Source organism: Styela clava, chromosome 6 (genome assembly GCF_964204865.1).
Source record: "Styela clava chromosome 6, kaStyClav1.hap1.2, whole genome shotgun sequence".
Classification (NCBI taxonomy): domain Eukaryota; kingdom Metazoa; phylum Chordata; class Ascidiacea; order Stolidobranchia; family Styelidae; genus Styela; species Styela clava.
Genome location: NC_135255.1, coordinates 11,838,920 through 11,857,516, shown reverse-complemented (window position 1 = coordinate 11,857,516; position 18,597 = coordinate 11,838,920). Strand labels below are relative to the sequence as shown.

The following is an 18,597-nucleotide window of genomic DNA, read 5'->3' as shown; positions in this document are numbered from 1 at the left end:
CGCCTTCGACTTTTCCGGGTAATTTTCGAAAATGTCGAGGAAGATCAGATAAAAAATCTTCAACAGTTGAAACAGCGATTTCTATTTCTGGAAAACGTTCTGCGCCATCCATTTTGTTTACCTAAAATTATTAGATAGTCGATGACCTTTTGTCAATAAAAAAAATAAAAATTACTGTAAAATATTGTAAATCTCCAAAAATTTTACATGTAAACTTCCAGACAAAACAGTTCTATGCCAATATGTTTTCAAGAACCTCGTCTACGTGATTTTCTTGGTTTTTTTGTTCTGATCTTTTTGACTTAAATTTCTCGTCAATCTGCGTATGCTAAAGCGCAATGTACAATACCTTAATTCTATATAATGTCGGTACTTTTAGGGCAATATATGTCTACTTTTTTACAGATTAAACTGATATTTCCCAGTTATTAGTACAAAATCAACTATTGTTATAAATAACTTTATAGTGATATATCCAGTAAAAGTTTTTGTTCGAAGTATAGGGATGGAAACCGTACTGCCCTCTCGAGTAGTTAGTTGGTCTAACTAACCCAACGGCCTAGCCCGTAAAAGGATTTCGATTTTTTTGTGCTCGTTATTTCGATTAACACTCTATTTGCTGAATTACAAATTATTATTCCTAACATGAAGGACTATAATCGATATGAGTGTACGAAACCTGTGATTGCCTTTTTTAACGCCAAATGTTTTTGGCGGTGTATCAATTTATAGATTATAGTTTGAGATCACTAAAAGTAGATTAATTTCTCCAATTGGGGGGATTCCTATTGTTGAGATTCGTTCCTCATTTTCAGTATATATATTTTTAATCACATTGACACATTTTTGTTATTTATATCCTAATCAAAAACTTTTTGTTTGTAATCATTTGTCAAACGTTGAAATAGTGTGATCAATAACAATGATATATATAGCAATATAACGACGAGATATCGTGCTCAATTGACGACTTCTGTTCAATGAGGGATCTGTAAAAACGTGTCCCACTCACGTGTCCCGCTCACGTGTCCCACCCATACATTTGTACCGGTATATCCGCGGGTTCAATTTATATGCGGGTGCTAAAATCCATGGGTCAAGGTTAGTATGGGTTCAAATATCCGTAAAAAAAATTTCCATAGGTGCAATAGTATGCAGGTACAATTGTCGCGGGTTCAAATTACGGGTACAAATGTACGTGGGTGCAAATGCAATGGAACCGAATGGGACAAGTGTGGCAAAGGGGGACAAGGGTGACAATTAAGTTACAAGTGGTACACGACATTTAATTTTTAATTTTCACCAAGTCACCGGCAACGGATATTTACTTATTGGACACGGAGGGGACCTATGGATCGTTTTGTTTGGTATGTTGTTGTTCTTGTTGGTATTCTCATAATATTGTTATGAAAAATAGCATTTCTCTTTAATTACTTGACCAATAGATTTGAAATTTTCAGTGGTTACTGAAGATTGATTTTTTGCCGGAAAGCTATTATTTTGATTCATTTCAAAAAATTCTTCGGGATTTAAAAGATTCATTTTTTTAGTGCGATGACGCCATCTGAATAAAAAATATCGCTCCTTAAGGCGATTTCGTTTTCTTTCGTCAACGTTGCTCTGATACAAGAAATTTGCCCAGATGTTCTAGTGGAGGATACGGTACAACCAGACGCATGTATGAATACAGTTCACCAGTATAATACAAGGTTTCCATAAAGTCCTAAAATGTTTTAGAATTTCAGAGGGAATTTATCGTTACCATATATTGTTTTGACCCTCACAGATGTATTGAACGAAACAACTAACAAAATAAAAACACGATTATTTTTCCGCGACAAAAACCTCAACATGAAAAATACATTTGTCCAGGTAAGTGTTCTTCAAAATGTCTCACATCCTTTCCCTTACTTATGTTTATAAAGCTTGTTATTTCATTGTTCGTGCTATAGCTAAGAACCAACAACCGAAAGAGCCGAAATTAGTAGACGTAGAGTTGATATCATGTACTAACACACCAAATTCAGAGTTGTCTTTGGAACCTATCACTTCACGACATATGCAAATGATGCCATCTGTTTTACAAGGGTAGAAAAGAAATTCTAATAACACGTATGTTCGTTATGTAACTTCGGTGAGCAAACTAACTCGTGCTATGTTGTGGGTTGGGATATATTTTGGTATAAAAGACAAGAGTATACATATGTAGACTTATGTGAGTCCATACCGGAGACGTAGCCAGGACCCCCCCCCCCCCCTCCTCTCCCTAATTTTGGTCACCTAGACTGGCGGGTCATGTAAGTGTGACGATCAATCTTTACAGCGCAAGCAAAAGTGGAAAACGATAAGCCTAGTTCCAAAACTAAATTCAATCGCATTCTCGACAATTTTTTTTAGCTGAAACATCGATATTTGGATTAGTTTGGTTGTAACGGCAACAGGCGGGCCAGATTGATTACCCAATGGGTCGGATTTGGCCCACGGGCCGCAATTTGTACATGTCAGCCCAAATTCCGTTTCCCACTGTTCTTATTACAGTTGTTGTGCTGTTTCCAGTCCTCTCTTTTTCACCTCATCGTTTACCACTTTGTACTCATTATGGAAGGTTGTTGCCACATTTTTATTGTAGTTTATCACAATTGAAAGGGAGGAATTTACGCATTATATAGGCTACTGTTGTATTTATGTAGTACAAAACTTGTTGACGACGTAAGCACATAAGGAGTTGAAAAAAATTTGCAATTCACACCAGACTCAGGAATGAAAAAAGGTTTGACTCCGACTCATTCTCGAACTCCCAGAAAATCAAATTTATATAAAAATAAAATTTGGTTATGCAAGCTCTCTTTAATTGACTTTTGACAACGCTCAGTAAACTTGATATTTTGGTAGAAATGTTTTTCTACTGGTATCACCATTTAAAAGTATTCGACTTCAGTGAAAAACTCCGTCCCCACAGTACTGATTTCGTCTTCATCACCTCGCTTTTACTCATCCGTGTGGTGACACTGAAGAGCACTTATTTGTGGCTTGGAATTTTGCCTGCGGATCAATCGAGCAGCGGATATTTATAAAACTAAATCTTAGCAAAATCGTTTGCCACTATAAAAAAAAAACTTCCTTATCGTTTTGACTCTAAAACACCAGTCATTCCATATTTTTATGATATTATACCGTAAAAACATGGAAGCTCTCATGGTCATGATATTTTGATTGAATGGTACTCAAGGAGGTTCACCACAAGAAATTGTAAAGTTTGTTGACTCAGGCGCTTAATTCCTAACGAAAGCACTTTGATTTATATTGAACGGAAAACGCTAGAGATATCATTTACCTGAAAACCAGTATTAGAGGTGAACTACTTTTGAGATTGAAGTGGCTGATTTTTGATTTTTTGGAAAAGAGGTCTAGATATTTCCATGTTGCTTACGCCGCATATTTTTGCGGGTCTTTGAATTTCACGGACTGCTAAAATTAGAATTCGGAGGTACGTATTTCAAATATACAGTTGCGTAGTTTGCTTGTCACTCAAGAAAATTTGAAACCGCGTTTTCTGCGATGAACAGCTTGTAATGATTTCGACTATTTACATTCGGCGTATTTGCTGCTTTGTGGCGATTTTGCATAAATTATAATCCGTTGTTTTTGTTACGGCTTCGAGGAAAAGGATTAAGCACAAGGCATAGATTTAGGTTGCTTAGGGTAATTTTTTTTTTAATCGCGGCAGGCACTGAACCAACACGATTGTGACACAGCGGCGCCATACGAGCTTTGTTGAGGGCTTTGAAATTTTGTACTAATTGAGGATTTTCATCATTAGAAACTATTGAATCGCCGGTGAAGTAAGTAGTCTAATGGGCATCGTTGTTGTGGTAGATGGCTACTATTCTTGCCGAAGTATAATTTGCGTGTGCCGGATCTATATAGTCGACAGCATACAAATAAATGCGCCTAAATATGTGGCACTCGATAGATTTCCCACATAGCACAAGCCTAAGAAACTCTCTCTATTCGTTTGCTATATCGAGAGTCAGTTTACTCGTACATAAATACCACCACATTATGTTCACTGAGTCGCAGCTTTTTAATTTATACGTAAGAGATATTTTCAGGCTTTTTCATGGGACATATTTTTCGATTCCATCGCATACCGATTTATGCCTGTCACATGGATAGGCATGATTATTTTATTGCGGGCACTTGCCAAGGTTCCGCTCTTTCTTCGTCGTAGATTCTCTGGCCGTGTGCTGAAGTTGATCGACTTCACACAAAATAATTTGTTCAATTTTTACAAATTCAAACTGTTTTATATTCTTATCAAGCATGTAAAGTTTGTAAACCGTGGGAACCAACGTGATTTAAAAGATTGCAATAGCTTTCTAGTTTCATATAGAAAACCTATAATCTGCTGTTTCTATTATGACACGCGTGTTAGTCTAAAGTTCCCAATTTTCTGCGTCAGTGACCATCAGCTTCTGAACCTGACCTATTGATCGGAGTCTTGATTCAGAGTAAAAATGTGCAAGTCCGTTTTTTATACATCGAGTCAAACTCGTGGAATAAATTTTGTTGTGTAAATTTGCTTGTAGTATCTATTTGAACAAAACAATCGATATGAATATGCAATTCATGTTTAAATTTGAACCTACCCCTTAATTGAATATAATTTTGCGAACAATATTGCCCAGTAAAATCAAACTACCAGTGAAGGTGGCCACATATGTACACTCATATTCATTTCGGTTCCACTATGTTGATTCGTCCCATTTACCTAGAATCGTTGGCCTATACTCACTGACCAATTTCTAAACTTTGATTTGTAAACAATATTGCCCAGTAAAACCAAACTGCCGAGTGAAGGTGGCCACATATGTGCACTCATATTCATTTCGGTTCCACTATGTTGATTCGTCCTATTTACCTAGAATCGTTGGCCTATACTCACTGACCAATTTCTAAACTTTGATTTGTTGTTTTCTCCGAATGTTATACAAATATTGACAATGTTTTTATATCTCTGGTGTGAAGGTTTGCTCAAGCAAGTATTACGTTTCATATCCGACTTTTATGCTTGCTTTCACGATGCCAAAGAACATGCGCCTTTAGTTATATTGGGTCGGTTCCTACAGTGAATGACATTTCCAATTTTGTTTTCAGAACATGAATACAATTAAGAGATACATCCTTTAATATAGATATCTATAATACTATTATTACTGGTCTAATAGAACGAAAACTTCATATCCAGGTTGTACAACTAACATTTTCTTACCTCGCCTGATGGAATTGGCAAATAGTGTGCAATTATGTTGAGCTCACTAATCCCTTATTCGTGTTCTTAGTTATTCGATTTTGTCACTTCGATTAGCGATTGTTACCCGTTGGCTTTGAGGCAGCTTCAATGATTAAAACAATTAAAGTTAGGGGTGTTCGATTGGGAAAATCGATCACAAATGCAAAAAGATGGAAGCTGAACTACAAAATAGACTTCATTGCGACGTAGTTGTCCGATGTCACAGCTGACCGCACTCCCGGGATTTTTTTTCATGGGAGTTTTGTTGATGTTGCCGTCGATTGAAGTTTGCCGCAGTCGAACGCCAGATTATGTATGTCTCTTGTTGTTGGTAGTATACGATATCTCGCCATTTGTTGGCCATGAACAGGTGTTTCAAATCTAATTCAATCGTGACAACTTCGAACTGACGCATAATATGTAGGAAAATTATGCCGGTATAGACTGCGATTGAGGATTATATTTAGAACCTATCACCTTACAATTTATGGTATTTCAGTTTCGTTACTCTCATTTTGTAAATATTTTTGTCAGGAGGCGAAGGTTCGAGAAAGTGGTTATGCTAACATTTCATTAGATTAGGTTTAAATTGGTGTTTAAACCCAAGAAACGTCGATATTTGGGATTTACTGCCGGTATGCCGGTCAGTTATTGGAAACATGAAGTCTCTAACCAACGTTTACCAAATGAAATCATTAACAAAGAAATACCGGATTCTTCTTGCATTTATAATCTTAGCATCAGAACACTTTGTTCAATCAGAAGATCACCTTACTGAGGAAAACAATGGTAAGAAAGAACATTATTAATTTGTGTAAAAAATACCCTGGAATCAAATGTTTTGTAGCTTATTCATATTTGTTTATTTATCCCAGCTAAATGAGTGTGATTTTAACCGGCATTGGTGGCGTGACTATGGTGTCGATTCAAAAATGTTTACATGGTCTGCCACAGATCTCAGCTTCGGCATTTAACAATTCAAGTCTGCCCTGTTATGGGAAGATTATGGTACCAATCCATGGTAGACTTTGGCAAATTTTGATATCTTCCAGACCAGTAGCTACGCCGTATTTGATTCTCGTTCAAAGCCGAGGAACTTATAGACCCTTATTATGTTAATCCTGTGCACTTATTTGCGGCAAAAATATTCATGATGATAAGTTCCAAGCTATAAAACTTCGTTCATGTTTTATTTATTTGTATATTTATGTAAACAACGAAACATATTTTCAAATGGTTCGGACCTGAGTATGTTTTCTATTAAGAATTATTCAAGTACATTGTTGAATCAAATTATACAAATTTATATACAGTACTGTTATTTGTTTTACAAATTCTAAGTAGACGTGAGCATAAAGCTATTATATAACCTCTCCGTTTTTCCTGATTTAAAACATAAATTAGAATTTTACGCATGCTTTTGAAACAGTACTAATTTAATCAATATTCCGCCGCAACGTTATTATTATTATTCTGTTCAATATTGCGTAGTGCAGTACTCAATGACAAGTCTGAAAAATAATACAGAAGTGAATTACAAACAGCTCGCGACATTTGCGTTCATTGTTCGATGTTCATATCCCATCGGGTCAAAAATCGTGACGAGTATACCGGTGTGTCTCTTATTTTGATGCAGTCACTCGCGCGCGTATTCCCTTGGGCCGGCGTTGCCTGAACCTCCTACATCAAAATATGTTTAAATGTTGTACTTCCCTTTGTTGTCAGCTTAGAATATGTAAGCTGGAGATATGCTTTTGTAACTTTGTAATATAATCTTCAAACTATCTAGAATATCATCAAAGTAACGACATATAAAATACAGATTCTCCTATTTTTAGTTGTTCTGAAATGTATCGGAAAATGAATTTCACAGGATTCAAAGTTTTTCAAAAGAAAACGACTATATAGAGCATTTAAATGTTTCTGGTTACAACTCGATGTTTTGTAAAATACCTGCAATACCTCAGACACGGTTATGATCGTTATATATTCACCTGAATAGGTTTCAAAACTTGCGTGATTCAAAAAGTTTTCAACTTCTAACAATCGAATTTCATTTGTTGATACACCGGAATACTGTGGTCTCGGTTGACCGAAAAACACAAGCAGACGACATGAATTAAAATGTTTAGGTTTCATGCTGGTAGCATACCATTTACTTTCTTTTGTAATTTAGATCTTGGTTCAAATTCAGAATTTTCAATGTAAATATGAAATTCAAAATATGGTTGTATTCCTTTTTTTATTTCTAATAATACTTCGATTTCTATTTTATTGTGATTCCTACTATAATGTAGAAATGAATACTTTTGAGTTATACACACATGCGTTGGTAGATTACTTCGACTCATTTCTGAAAATGTGCTTTTCTATGCCTGGGACATACCCCATACTGTACGACTTGATAGACGTACTCGCGATACTCTTACCTTTGGGATTTCTATTAGTTGTTTATATTCTAATTTAGCAAGTGATGTAAACGCAATTAAATTTCCCGTAGTCATTTTGAACACACTACAATAAAAAATTGTGACACCAGCAATCTAATTAAGCTTGGTTCATACATATTTAACCTGCTATTACTTTTTATTCGAGTGGTAACCACTTTTGATGACGGGTACATCAAGTTTCATTTATCGCTCTATTTTATCAATATCTAGTCATAATAACAATAATAAAACAACTTGAATCGCGTGATAATAAAATCATATATACCCAAAAAATTTTGCTCCTCGGAAAACCGTTAATATAGAAAGAAAATCAGAATCATGTTTGTATGTTTTAAAAATTTTGTGTGTCGCCCGCTTGCATCACTTTGCACTCCCAAAGGCGAAAGATTATTAGATATAATATGCAGTCTTTATGCATTTTCTTGACTCAAACTTGATTGTTATTCAAAATTCTCATAATATTTATAGCCAAATACACATCTATTTAGCTTTTTGCCCGTTTTGAGTTACATAGATTCTAAGTTTGATGACGGTTTCGCCGTATTAAAATAAATAGGTATTTGTGGTTCATAGCTTGTTGGTAGGAATTTTCGACTCTATCCATAATCGTTCAATTTTAATTATGGGTCTTATAAAATAAATCATTAATCATTGTTTTGCACAATTCTGGAAAAAATTCGCTAGTCCAACTGACTTTTAAAGTTTCATATTTGTGTAACATTGTGATGACCCAAGGCCTAAAGCGCATCATGCATAATGCACATAATGTAAAGCACGGTAATTGTTCAACGCGCTGATTAAGTATAATTAGTCAAAATATTTTAAAACCAAGTTCGTTGATATTTCTTAGTAATCATGATTTAGTAAAATACAAGTTCATGTAAAGGGGTTGTATTCGTGGTTAAATCAATTTATTATCTTCTTATACTTTAGTCAAAATAATTTATTTTCAAATTGCCCGGTCGTGAATTTTGGATTTATTCAGGGGTCAAGCCGTAAAAAAAAAAATTCTGCAAGAAGATTCCATATCCGGACTGATAAGATTTAATTTTCTTGGGTTGCAATTGATGACATTTCTATGGCCCTGTTTACGACTCAATGTTTGAAATGTATCACAATAAATATCAGACTAATATTTTGATATTTCAGTTTTAAAAAAATTTCCATGATTAAATATAAACTAAATCATTTCACGTTCAACAAATCAAACATGAATCAGATATAAACCAACACAAGGCGTTACAGAATTTATTTCATCGATTTAGACCCATTAGCTCGCCATGTAATAGACTTTTGTCGTTTTGGGGCCAGATTTCATCCACTATGTGAAAAGGCAGGTCGCATTTTATACGTTCCGTAATTAAAGCTGAAAACGACGCAATAATCGAGGAAGGCCGACATGCATAATTCAAGAGCGAGGACGTCGCTTGTCCCAGCCGACCCTTTTAAACTCTAATTTACAATGGCGCGTTTTCTCCATCTTTCACGAAAATCGGAACACTGATTCATTTATCGCCGACAAACCTTAAAATAATTACTACGTCGTTCATTGCGTAAAATTCGAGTTATATATAAAAGATGGAAGTACCTCTACCTTGTACGTTTATTTACGCAAAACAATTTCTAATAGATTAGACGCTGTGGTTAAACTTTGTCGAGAGACGAAAAATCTCGCATTCCGTGGTTTTAGTTAACTTCCAATTACGATTGGGAAAATAATTTTGGGACAGCGTTTTTTCGTTCGATGCTAAATTGATTTGAGGATTTTTTTTCATTCCCATGCGCCCAAAAAATAGACCATTCATCTGTTTCAGGGGTAGAAAAGTGAAATTACAATTAAAATTACTTTCTGATGATTATTCACTCTTTTAACACATCATTTGGTTCGAAATGTGTTTTATATCATGAAATTATAAAATGTAGACGACCTTTTTACTTTTAAAATAAATTGGCTTTGAAAAGGGTATATATACATGTGATATATAGGTGGCTATGTACTGTATGTAGTATCAAAGTATGTATTTTTTTGATATTCGATAATATTGCCCTATTGTTTTTTGCATTCCTTTCTTCAATTTTTGAAACTGAGACCTGTGAATTTGTGATCCCACGAAAAATGAAGTAAAAATTTGCAGCTCGTTTTATCATTTGATCGTAAATAATAAAACTAGAATATATGGGGAATTATGAAAATTTGTTTTGAACTTCTTTTCACATCACACATTTGAAAATTGTTTTCTGTAAATTTTATAGCCCAATTATTGATTTTTTTATACTAGTTTACTGATGCCCATGTTAACTATTCAATGTACATTTTGATGAGGGGGTTTTCGGACATAATCACCCAATTTCAATTTCAATCTATATGACAACTTTTTACTAGTTATAGTTGCCCGAAGCTTAAAGGTCCATAAGGACCATAACCATCAAATAAAAGCGGGGAGAGTAATGATAAAAAAAAAATTGCAAGCGGCAGTTGAATCTCTAAGATGTTCTGGTGCAGGACTTCGGTCGGTACCGTGATTGAAACAATTCTAATTGACACAGCCGATGAAACAGTCAAGTAGAAGGAAATTTGACAAAGCAAATGTTGCTGGAAAAATCCGTGTAGCATTAATTAAAAAAATAGACCTGTTGGAAGGGTGAATGAAATATCAAGAATATAGAATAATGGAATTTTAAGAGAAACCGAATAAATTTGAAATGTATATCTTATTTTTCGTTGGTTTCGGCATTATACCAAATGTACCTTGTTAGCGATCCCTAAAATGTCTTTAATAGTGCTTTGAGGCGATTAAATTTGCATACCCCCTCTTTTCAAAAAGTCCCTTCTATTGTGTGTCAATTTTGTAGTGCATTTCTTGTATCCCGTTCTGAATTTTGAGTCCATTTTTTTCCATTTCTATTTCTCCCAATTTGTGTAATTTTGAAATGAATGTCGAAGGTTATATCAGGCACTGTAATCTTATTTTCAATTTGGCATCATCTAATCATTTTTTACTCCACAATTGGATTTAGTTTCAATAATACAAAATTAGCCAAAATTGAACGGACGAAGAACACTATATTGCACTCTTTATTAAATTAGATGAAGTTCACGGCCGCACTAAGCTTGATCTATTTAGTGCAAAAATTTCAGTAAATTTTAAATACTAGTTGCAAGTATTTAGAAATAAATTGAATGTTCTATTGTAACAAGTGCACGTATGTATGAATAGTCCTATTCAATAAAATGATTATAAAATTCTAATTGACTGTATCACTCTTATAACAGTATTCTGCATTACTGCTTTTTTATTTAATTTGTTTAGCGAGGCTAGCCGCATGCCAATATAAACTTGACTTTTGTTGTCAGAAAATTAGATTTATTTTTCCCTGTGGTTCGGTTAGTGCCAAAATTTGGCTTGATTAGACATTTATAATAAATAAAAATGAGAGACGACAAACTTAATTGTTCTTTTGACCTGTGGACTTAGGGGGAATGCATTTATGTTCAATCTGACAGAGTCTATGTTCTCACTATATATAACATGTCATTGATAAGGTGTTGTTACATAAATCTCATTGTAAAAATTATTACTAGTAGCTTCAGCCGGACACAAAAATAGCCGATAGCTCTCGTAATTCAATTACAAAATTAAAAATAATTACATTAAAAAATGAAATTCCATGTGTCAATAACGTCGAATTTCTGACAAGTTCCAACCAGCAAAATTCCTTCCTTCTTTATCCGTAAGTTAATAAAAGCGGTTGTTGTGCTGACCTGTATCAGGAAATCAAAGACATTTATTACGATTATTTATACTTATCATTGGAGAAACAATGTCACAGAGCTTTAATATGTTCAAATTCATTCTTCAAACGTTTTTTCGGTATTTTACGCTCTTTTTTGCTTTATCTATACAACGTCGTAGTTTATTGATTTTCATGTTGTTCACCGTGTAGAATTTGACAAGCAAAAAATCGAAACTAAGCATTTGTGTTGAGCGCGGAATAGTTTCTTATCTTAATTGCGGAGACGATTGCCTAAAAGGAGAAGATAGTGAAACGCTGGATCGAAGCAGAAATATCCAAATCGGGCTAAGTGATTCAAAATTCCCACAAAATATATTTACTGATTTATACGTATATAGAACAACGTAATCACGGGAAAAAATGAGTTGCCAAACCAGTCCGAATGTAACTATTTGTATTGGTGTAAGATATCCAAATCTTGTTGCTGATATCCAAATCGCCTCACACAATTTGAATTTTCTCGGGCAGGATTCACCCCAGAGTTCGTCAATAATCGTTATATATTGGCTATAGTAATCAACAATGCGTTTATGAATATGTTTGATGCCATCTACAAGCTGTAGATTCTAGTATGTATTCTTTGGTATATCGAAATTCCAGATTGAAACATGTGTAAGAATTCAATTTATATTACCCACACAACGCCTATTTTCTTTATTGAGCACTCGGTGTGTTAGAAAACATGTCTGAATGTGCTAAACGCCAAGATATATGCAATTTTAGCTTATACATTGCCTTGTTTTGAATGCACTTGCAACATTGCATCAAAGTTAAGTTTGTCGGGGCAGGTACTTTTTTATAGGGATAGGACTAAAGGTACACATGTAAATACTTCTTATTGTATCGACATGAAAAAACCAATTGAAACATCTGTTTTAAATTATCAATTGCAAATCACCTAAATCAAATTTTGCTTGTATTTTTTCAACGTTAACGTTACACATACCATGACACTGCTTTAATTACAAAGTCACTTTTCCCACTCCTTTTTCCTAATTTCAAAATAGTCGGATCTATTTTTTCTTAACTTCAAATCCTAATCACGAGTGAACTCAATTAGATTAAGTTAAATAAGAGGCCAACAAAATCAATTTTTATCTGATTTCAATCAAATAAATCCACCGATATGTTTATTACTGTCATTGACTCTTTCAGTTAATTGTAACCAAGGTCACGTGACGGCGTCAAAGGTTACATGATTAGAATCTCGGTTTTACTGTATTTTGTCATAGTTACCATGGCCCATATCTGGACGAATTCGAAATGAATATTCCAGATTGTATTTTTCCTTTTTTTATTAGTCTGGTATTTTCTTCAATATAGATTTTGACGCTAAGCCCTTCGTATGTAAATTACTTGTGACGTTGTCCAAAATATCAGGATATTTAAATCCACTTTAATCCCAAAGTTTCTGCTAAATTCTTTGGACCTTTGAAATTTTTCCCTGATACACATCACATTTTTTTATTCTCACTCTTATGATTTCATTGTCGATAAATGAAGAAAACAAATATACAAATATGTGTGACATAACTAAAAATTGCTTTTTCGTTAATTGGTGGCCATATGTATCAAACACGGAACCAGATCTCAAGTATTTATCACTATATCTGATGTTTGAAGGAGTGCTGCAATTTTTCTATTATCGTTGTCTACGAAACATAATGCCAAATGCTCTCTTTTTCATGTTAGAAGATATTTAGGACAGTTGGTTTTCACTGGTAAGCGAATCGCGTGCATATACTTTTATAGTATATGATTTATACATTTTTTCTCTTCAAAATTATGTTGCGTCTAATTTTATAGAAATATATTCAGATTGTTATCATGTCTGCTTACTTGGAGTTACAGCCATTGAAATGTATCATCCAGTACTACACCAATTCTAATCGAAGCCCCAGATAAATTTTCCTCGGCGAAAAATAGTCTGATTTTAAATCTGAATTATCGTACGTCAATATTGAAATACAACACTTAGTTTCAGTCATTGAGAATTACAATGTCAGTTGGAAAACCGATGTTTGTTGCCTATAGTGTAATTGGCTTATTTGTTTGTCACGGACAAAATGACTTTCATTGTACACAATGTTTGAAGTCATTCAAATCGATTGTACGATTCATGTTTATTGAATTGCTGTTACGTTTAATTTTCGTAGTCAGAAAAGTAGCTTTGCGTCATCGCTTTCTTTATGCTTAAAAATATAATTTCTGGAACTTGAATCAAAGTTCGTAATCAATTACATGACCCGCGTTTTCTGTTGGGTTGTTTAAATCAAATTCCATTAGAAAATTGCCTGAAATAAACGTCAATTTATTGAATAGCGAATCAAAGTCTAGAAAAGCTATTAGGGACTTTTTACTCATACTTACCTAATATAGAATAGACTTAGAGTACAAATCTAAAAAAAGAATTTTTTTTTATTCGTCATCGCTTGGATCATATTGTACACGTCATCTGGCTTCGGTGGGCTGCACTTGAACTCCAAACGAGTTTTTTCGCTGTGTGCTTTTGTTTTTTTGCTAAATTATTGTCTATAAACGATAGAAGAATCAACCATAATTGTCACTGGGCAAACGCCAAATAAAATGGATCGGAGTTTACACAAATAATTTTTGACCGAATACCTGTTACGTCATCTTCATTCAAAAAACTAAAAATGGCTTAAAGTATGAAATGATAACAAATGCATCATAATACCGAATTGGCTTCCGGGATCAGGAACTTATTATCCAATGTATTCCAAATTGCACAACGTTTAATAGGCGTTGAAATAGAGGCATATAGTTTTAATGTGGCGAATCTGCAATCATTTTAAAACTCACAGATGTTTGTTTATTGATCGATGATTTCTGCGCATTGACATGGAAATATATCCGAAGCATTCAATTAAACTTAAAAGCTTAGAATTTGGAATAAACTAATTGGAAACATGCTGTGACAAGTCTCTCATGGGGAATTAACAAATAGCTGTCTAATTCCTTGTTACTATGCTTCATTGCTCAAGCAGTTTTGTTGTGTTTATTTCATCCCATTTTAGGATGCTTTTGATTTTTAGCTATTGTGAAATGCTGAAACGATTTTGCAAAGTAACATTTGATGAAATGCACTAGCATTTGTTAGCGTATTCAGATTTTGAAAGTGCCGTATTTTCACAATCCAACTTTTAAAGGCTTACGTAATAATACATGCATATTTAAATATCCTGCAAGTCATTTAAAAATCTGTTTAAATACTGTGAATTTTAGTGCTTGCCTTTGATTTAGGGCAATAAATTTGCGGTTGTTCAGAGTAAGATTAACATTTCCACTCAATTGCACTTCACGTTAACCCAAATAATATTTACACACGCGAACCCACTTGAACTCCGACACCAAAATGGCCGTTGTTAATATACACAGACTTGTTTATATTTGATTATTTTGCGGATTCAATTGATATCACACTCCACAAAATCTGACAATTTTAATGGTTACCACAAGCAAGGGTAGAATGGCTAGTAATCTATTCATTTTTCTATCTTCATTTTCACTTCACCGCTAATTAAACATAAATGTTTGTCATATTCAATAATGATCATTCACTGTTACCAATGATAAGAGACTGACCCATATAAAAGATAATTTTGTTCAACTTTTTGCATCCGAATTGTTATATCATGAGTAAGAAATAGTGCTCAATTTTTTGGTTATCAATACGCATCAAGTACGGTAAGTCCTTCTAGGTTATGTCTTGTCTGAAGTAGTGTTTACATTCTATCATGGATAGCTAAAACCGAATATTCCACTATTCCGAATACATTATGAAAAAATATTTTCGATAAAGTTGTTCTAAATTATTCCCAAATTAAAAAGTTCACTATATCGAATATGATGAATTTCGTATATATTCGATTCGTAAGTATAGCTGACCATACCCATGTCAGTTATATAACCAAATAACTTTCGAATATTTCAGCCGCCATTTTATGTAATATATATTCACCATTTACAGAAAATTTTGCAACATTTATGACACCGTTCAATATCATACATTTGTGACAACGACAAGTGCTTATATTGGCATAGTACAAATTTCCTTTTCCGACATTAATACCCAGCGACGAATAAAAATGTTTTTGCACTTTTAGCAAAAATTGAAAATATTATCACCGACTAACTTTTCACACCTGTCAGTTAGTAAAATTTGCATATTTTAGGATCTTGTCAGGGTTATTAATTTAATTTACACATGTTGTGCTGGCTCATCTTTTTGTAGCAAATTCTCGACTTTTGAACCTCATGAACGAACGAAATTGAATTTGGCGCTCGGTATCCGAATCCCCCGAGATTTAGAACAAAAGGACATAATGAGTCCGCGAATGCCACAGGCATGTTTGTATATTATTTAAGCTTAAATGTCTCCGGGCCTCTGCAGGCGTGACGAACTGAACTGTCGCTGTAAATAAAAGGTCAAAGGCCTACACTGCAGTTGCTTCTTTGGCTTTTCCATATGATTCATCATCCATCGCGATAATAGCGTTTGTCATCGACGATGAATACCAATCAAAAATGATATTAAGCTATCGGTATGCGTGCTGGAATATGCCAAGAAAAGTTTGAATATTGTTTTCGGGTTATGTTGACAAGAGGAAACACAATAAAATCCAATATTACGACATAAAACCTATAATTATACTTGTTGGAGTCAATTTCAAACATCTTCCGAGCTGAAAGGCGAATATGTCACGCATAAGACACGAAGTGCTATTTGTCATTTTGCTATATTGTTGGGGTTGTTAAAAAAAAAGTTTTTCTCTGCAACTAATTCAAGTTTCTCTTATTTCATTGCTTTTTTTTATAGTTATTTTTGTTTTTAAATTATCTCATTCTCGAGTCGTAAAAGAGCCGATTCTTCAAGACTAGTTTTGTTGATTTTTATATTTTACTTATTTTAACATTTGGCCCGTCCAAATAAATAGTCATTACTTTATTCTATTAGTATATAACTGCTATATTGCTATATTCAATTGTTTGTGCAAAACTTCCAGTATATTTTCCCTCTTATATAAATAACACACATTCCACAGAACTTGATGTTGTTACTGTAAGGAAAGGCGATGATGCCGTTCTTGGATGTGAAGTTACTCAGTCTGGAGAAGACGGTCAACCACCTCCTTACGTTATTGAATGGTTTCGCGACAAAGTTCCTGTTTTTATTAAAGTTGGAAAACATCCTCCACATATCAATGACCAGTTTGAAGGTAAGCTATATACTTCTTTGGCATGTAAGAAGTCGAACGTTTGGTTATAACATAGTTTGTTGACATTAACAGTAAATTCAGAGTGATTTAAGACGGAATTAAGAAACGGATTTCAGATCTCTGTTATACAAGCCTCCCGCAAAAATTTTGGCGGGGACTTTGTACAAAAGATCCCGGATTTGTTCTGAAAGATTCCAATCAAAATCTGTGATGATTCACAAAGACTTGGTTTCGTTGGGACCAAGCGCTGGGGCCAACTCTTTATTTGAAATAGGAGAGTCAAGGTTTAGGAATAGCTTCTACTCGCTTCATTCATTACAGGGGTACAGTTTGATTTAAACACTAAAGTTATTACGATTGAAATATAGTGGATATGAATAACCATATGCAAATGTAATTAGTAAAGTTTTCTTCTCAGATTCTTTTGAAATTATTTCCACTTTTAATGGACGGGTTGCTTGCATTCAGTGATGATCTACGTCCAGTTTGGCCAATCTTATCATTTTTCAATTAAGTCAATCTATTTTAGTCAAGTTGATTCGGCTAATGGATTTCCTCGACAAGATTAAACCTGGAATATGGCGAGATTCATTTATTTTCAATTACTCTATTCACAACTTCACGGTCTAACCGAGTTAAGATGATTAAATTTTTGGACGAAAACAATCTCATTCTCTTCACAGTAGGAAATGAAGTAGACCTCGACCATATTGTTGCTAAATACAGAAGCAACATAACACGTTTGTGATATATTGGCACTACGCGGTAAATTATCACTTCCAATAAAAGCATTACACAATATAGTAGTCCACAATATCTGCCACATTATCTTTATTCTTTCTTGAAGTTGCAATATTATGCTTTTAACACTTTCACCGCGTCGTTTTTTGTTTGTTTATAACAAACTTGACACATATTTTGGCAAGTTTATCAGCTCTTTACAGTTACAATAGAAACATTTGAAATCATTTAAAGTAGCCCATATACATCAATGATTTGCACTTTATCAAATAAACTGTCTGTCAGTCTTATAGCATTCGACGGAGGATGCCATTTGAATGATTTCGTTCCTATCTTAATGTACTGTATCTAATAGTATATTTGATTCACAAAGTCTGTTTACTGTTTGATTTTTCATAATGCTTTTGATAACGTACTGCTAGAATAGGTAACCACCAATCTCTATACAAACTATTAAACTACATTGACCTTTTTTTGATTTGTCTCTGTTAAAACAGTGGCTGTTGAGTCAAAGTTGAAAAATAAATCTAAATTTTGAACCTCTTGTGATTGGAATCTTCTGAAATCCGGGAGACGGGTTCGAAATTTGTTAGTTATCTAAAGCAAATAAACAGCTTTAAAGTCTCACGCGGTTTCATGAATGCAGCCGTAGTTGGAATCGGATGAAACTGCAACTTTGTATACAAGTTACAGCAAACATGTGGACCTGCTTCAATAAAGTTTTACGTGTTTTCTAACAGTGTTTCCACTAAATGAATATTTTATAATAATAGCATAACACTCACTTATATGCATGTCACTATGATTCACGTTAAATTTTTCATTGCAAATTTTTCACTTTTTTAATCAAGCGCTGGAGTCGTTTTATCAATCGGTATATGAGCATTTCCAGCTCAAATCAGGTGAGAAACGTAATTGCTTCATCTCTTTCATCAATTTTTCCGATGTATCTCAGACTATTTACATCGAAAATATATTATGCATTGATAGATGTTCATCAGCACACTAATGAATTGTACCGTGTATATGTGCTCATTTTCGTGTCAAATTATGTTTATCTAATCATACATGTCTGTGT

General features: G+C 34.0%; 1 protein-coding gene across 4 annotated transcripts in view; it reads left to right on the top strand.

Moving 5' to 3' along the window:
- Positions 1–5,838: 5,838 nt before the first annotated feature.
- LOC120331031 (protein turtle homolog B-like) overlaps positions 5,839–18,597 on the top strand; it is a 76,201-nt gene continuing 63,442 nt past the window's right edge. For 3 of the 4 annotated variants that reach the window (XR_005567907.2, XM_039398048.2, XM_039398052.2), the window contains exons 1-3: positions 5,839–6,082; positions 16,605–16,778; positions 18,371–18,421. Coding sequence is in view for 3 of the 4 variants with exons in the window: in XM_039398048.2 (XP_039253982.2) it covers positions 5,953–6,082; positions 16,605–16,778; positions 18,371–18,421 (355 nt within the window). In the remaining variant the exon portion in view is untranslated. The remainder of the gene's footprint in view (positions 6,083–16,604; positions 16,779–18,370; positions 18,422–18,597) is intronic. The other variant, XM_039398049.2, reaches the window with a different exon arrangement.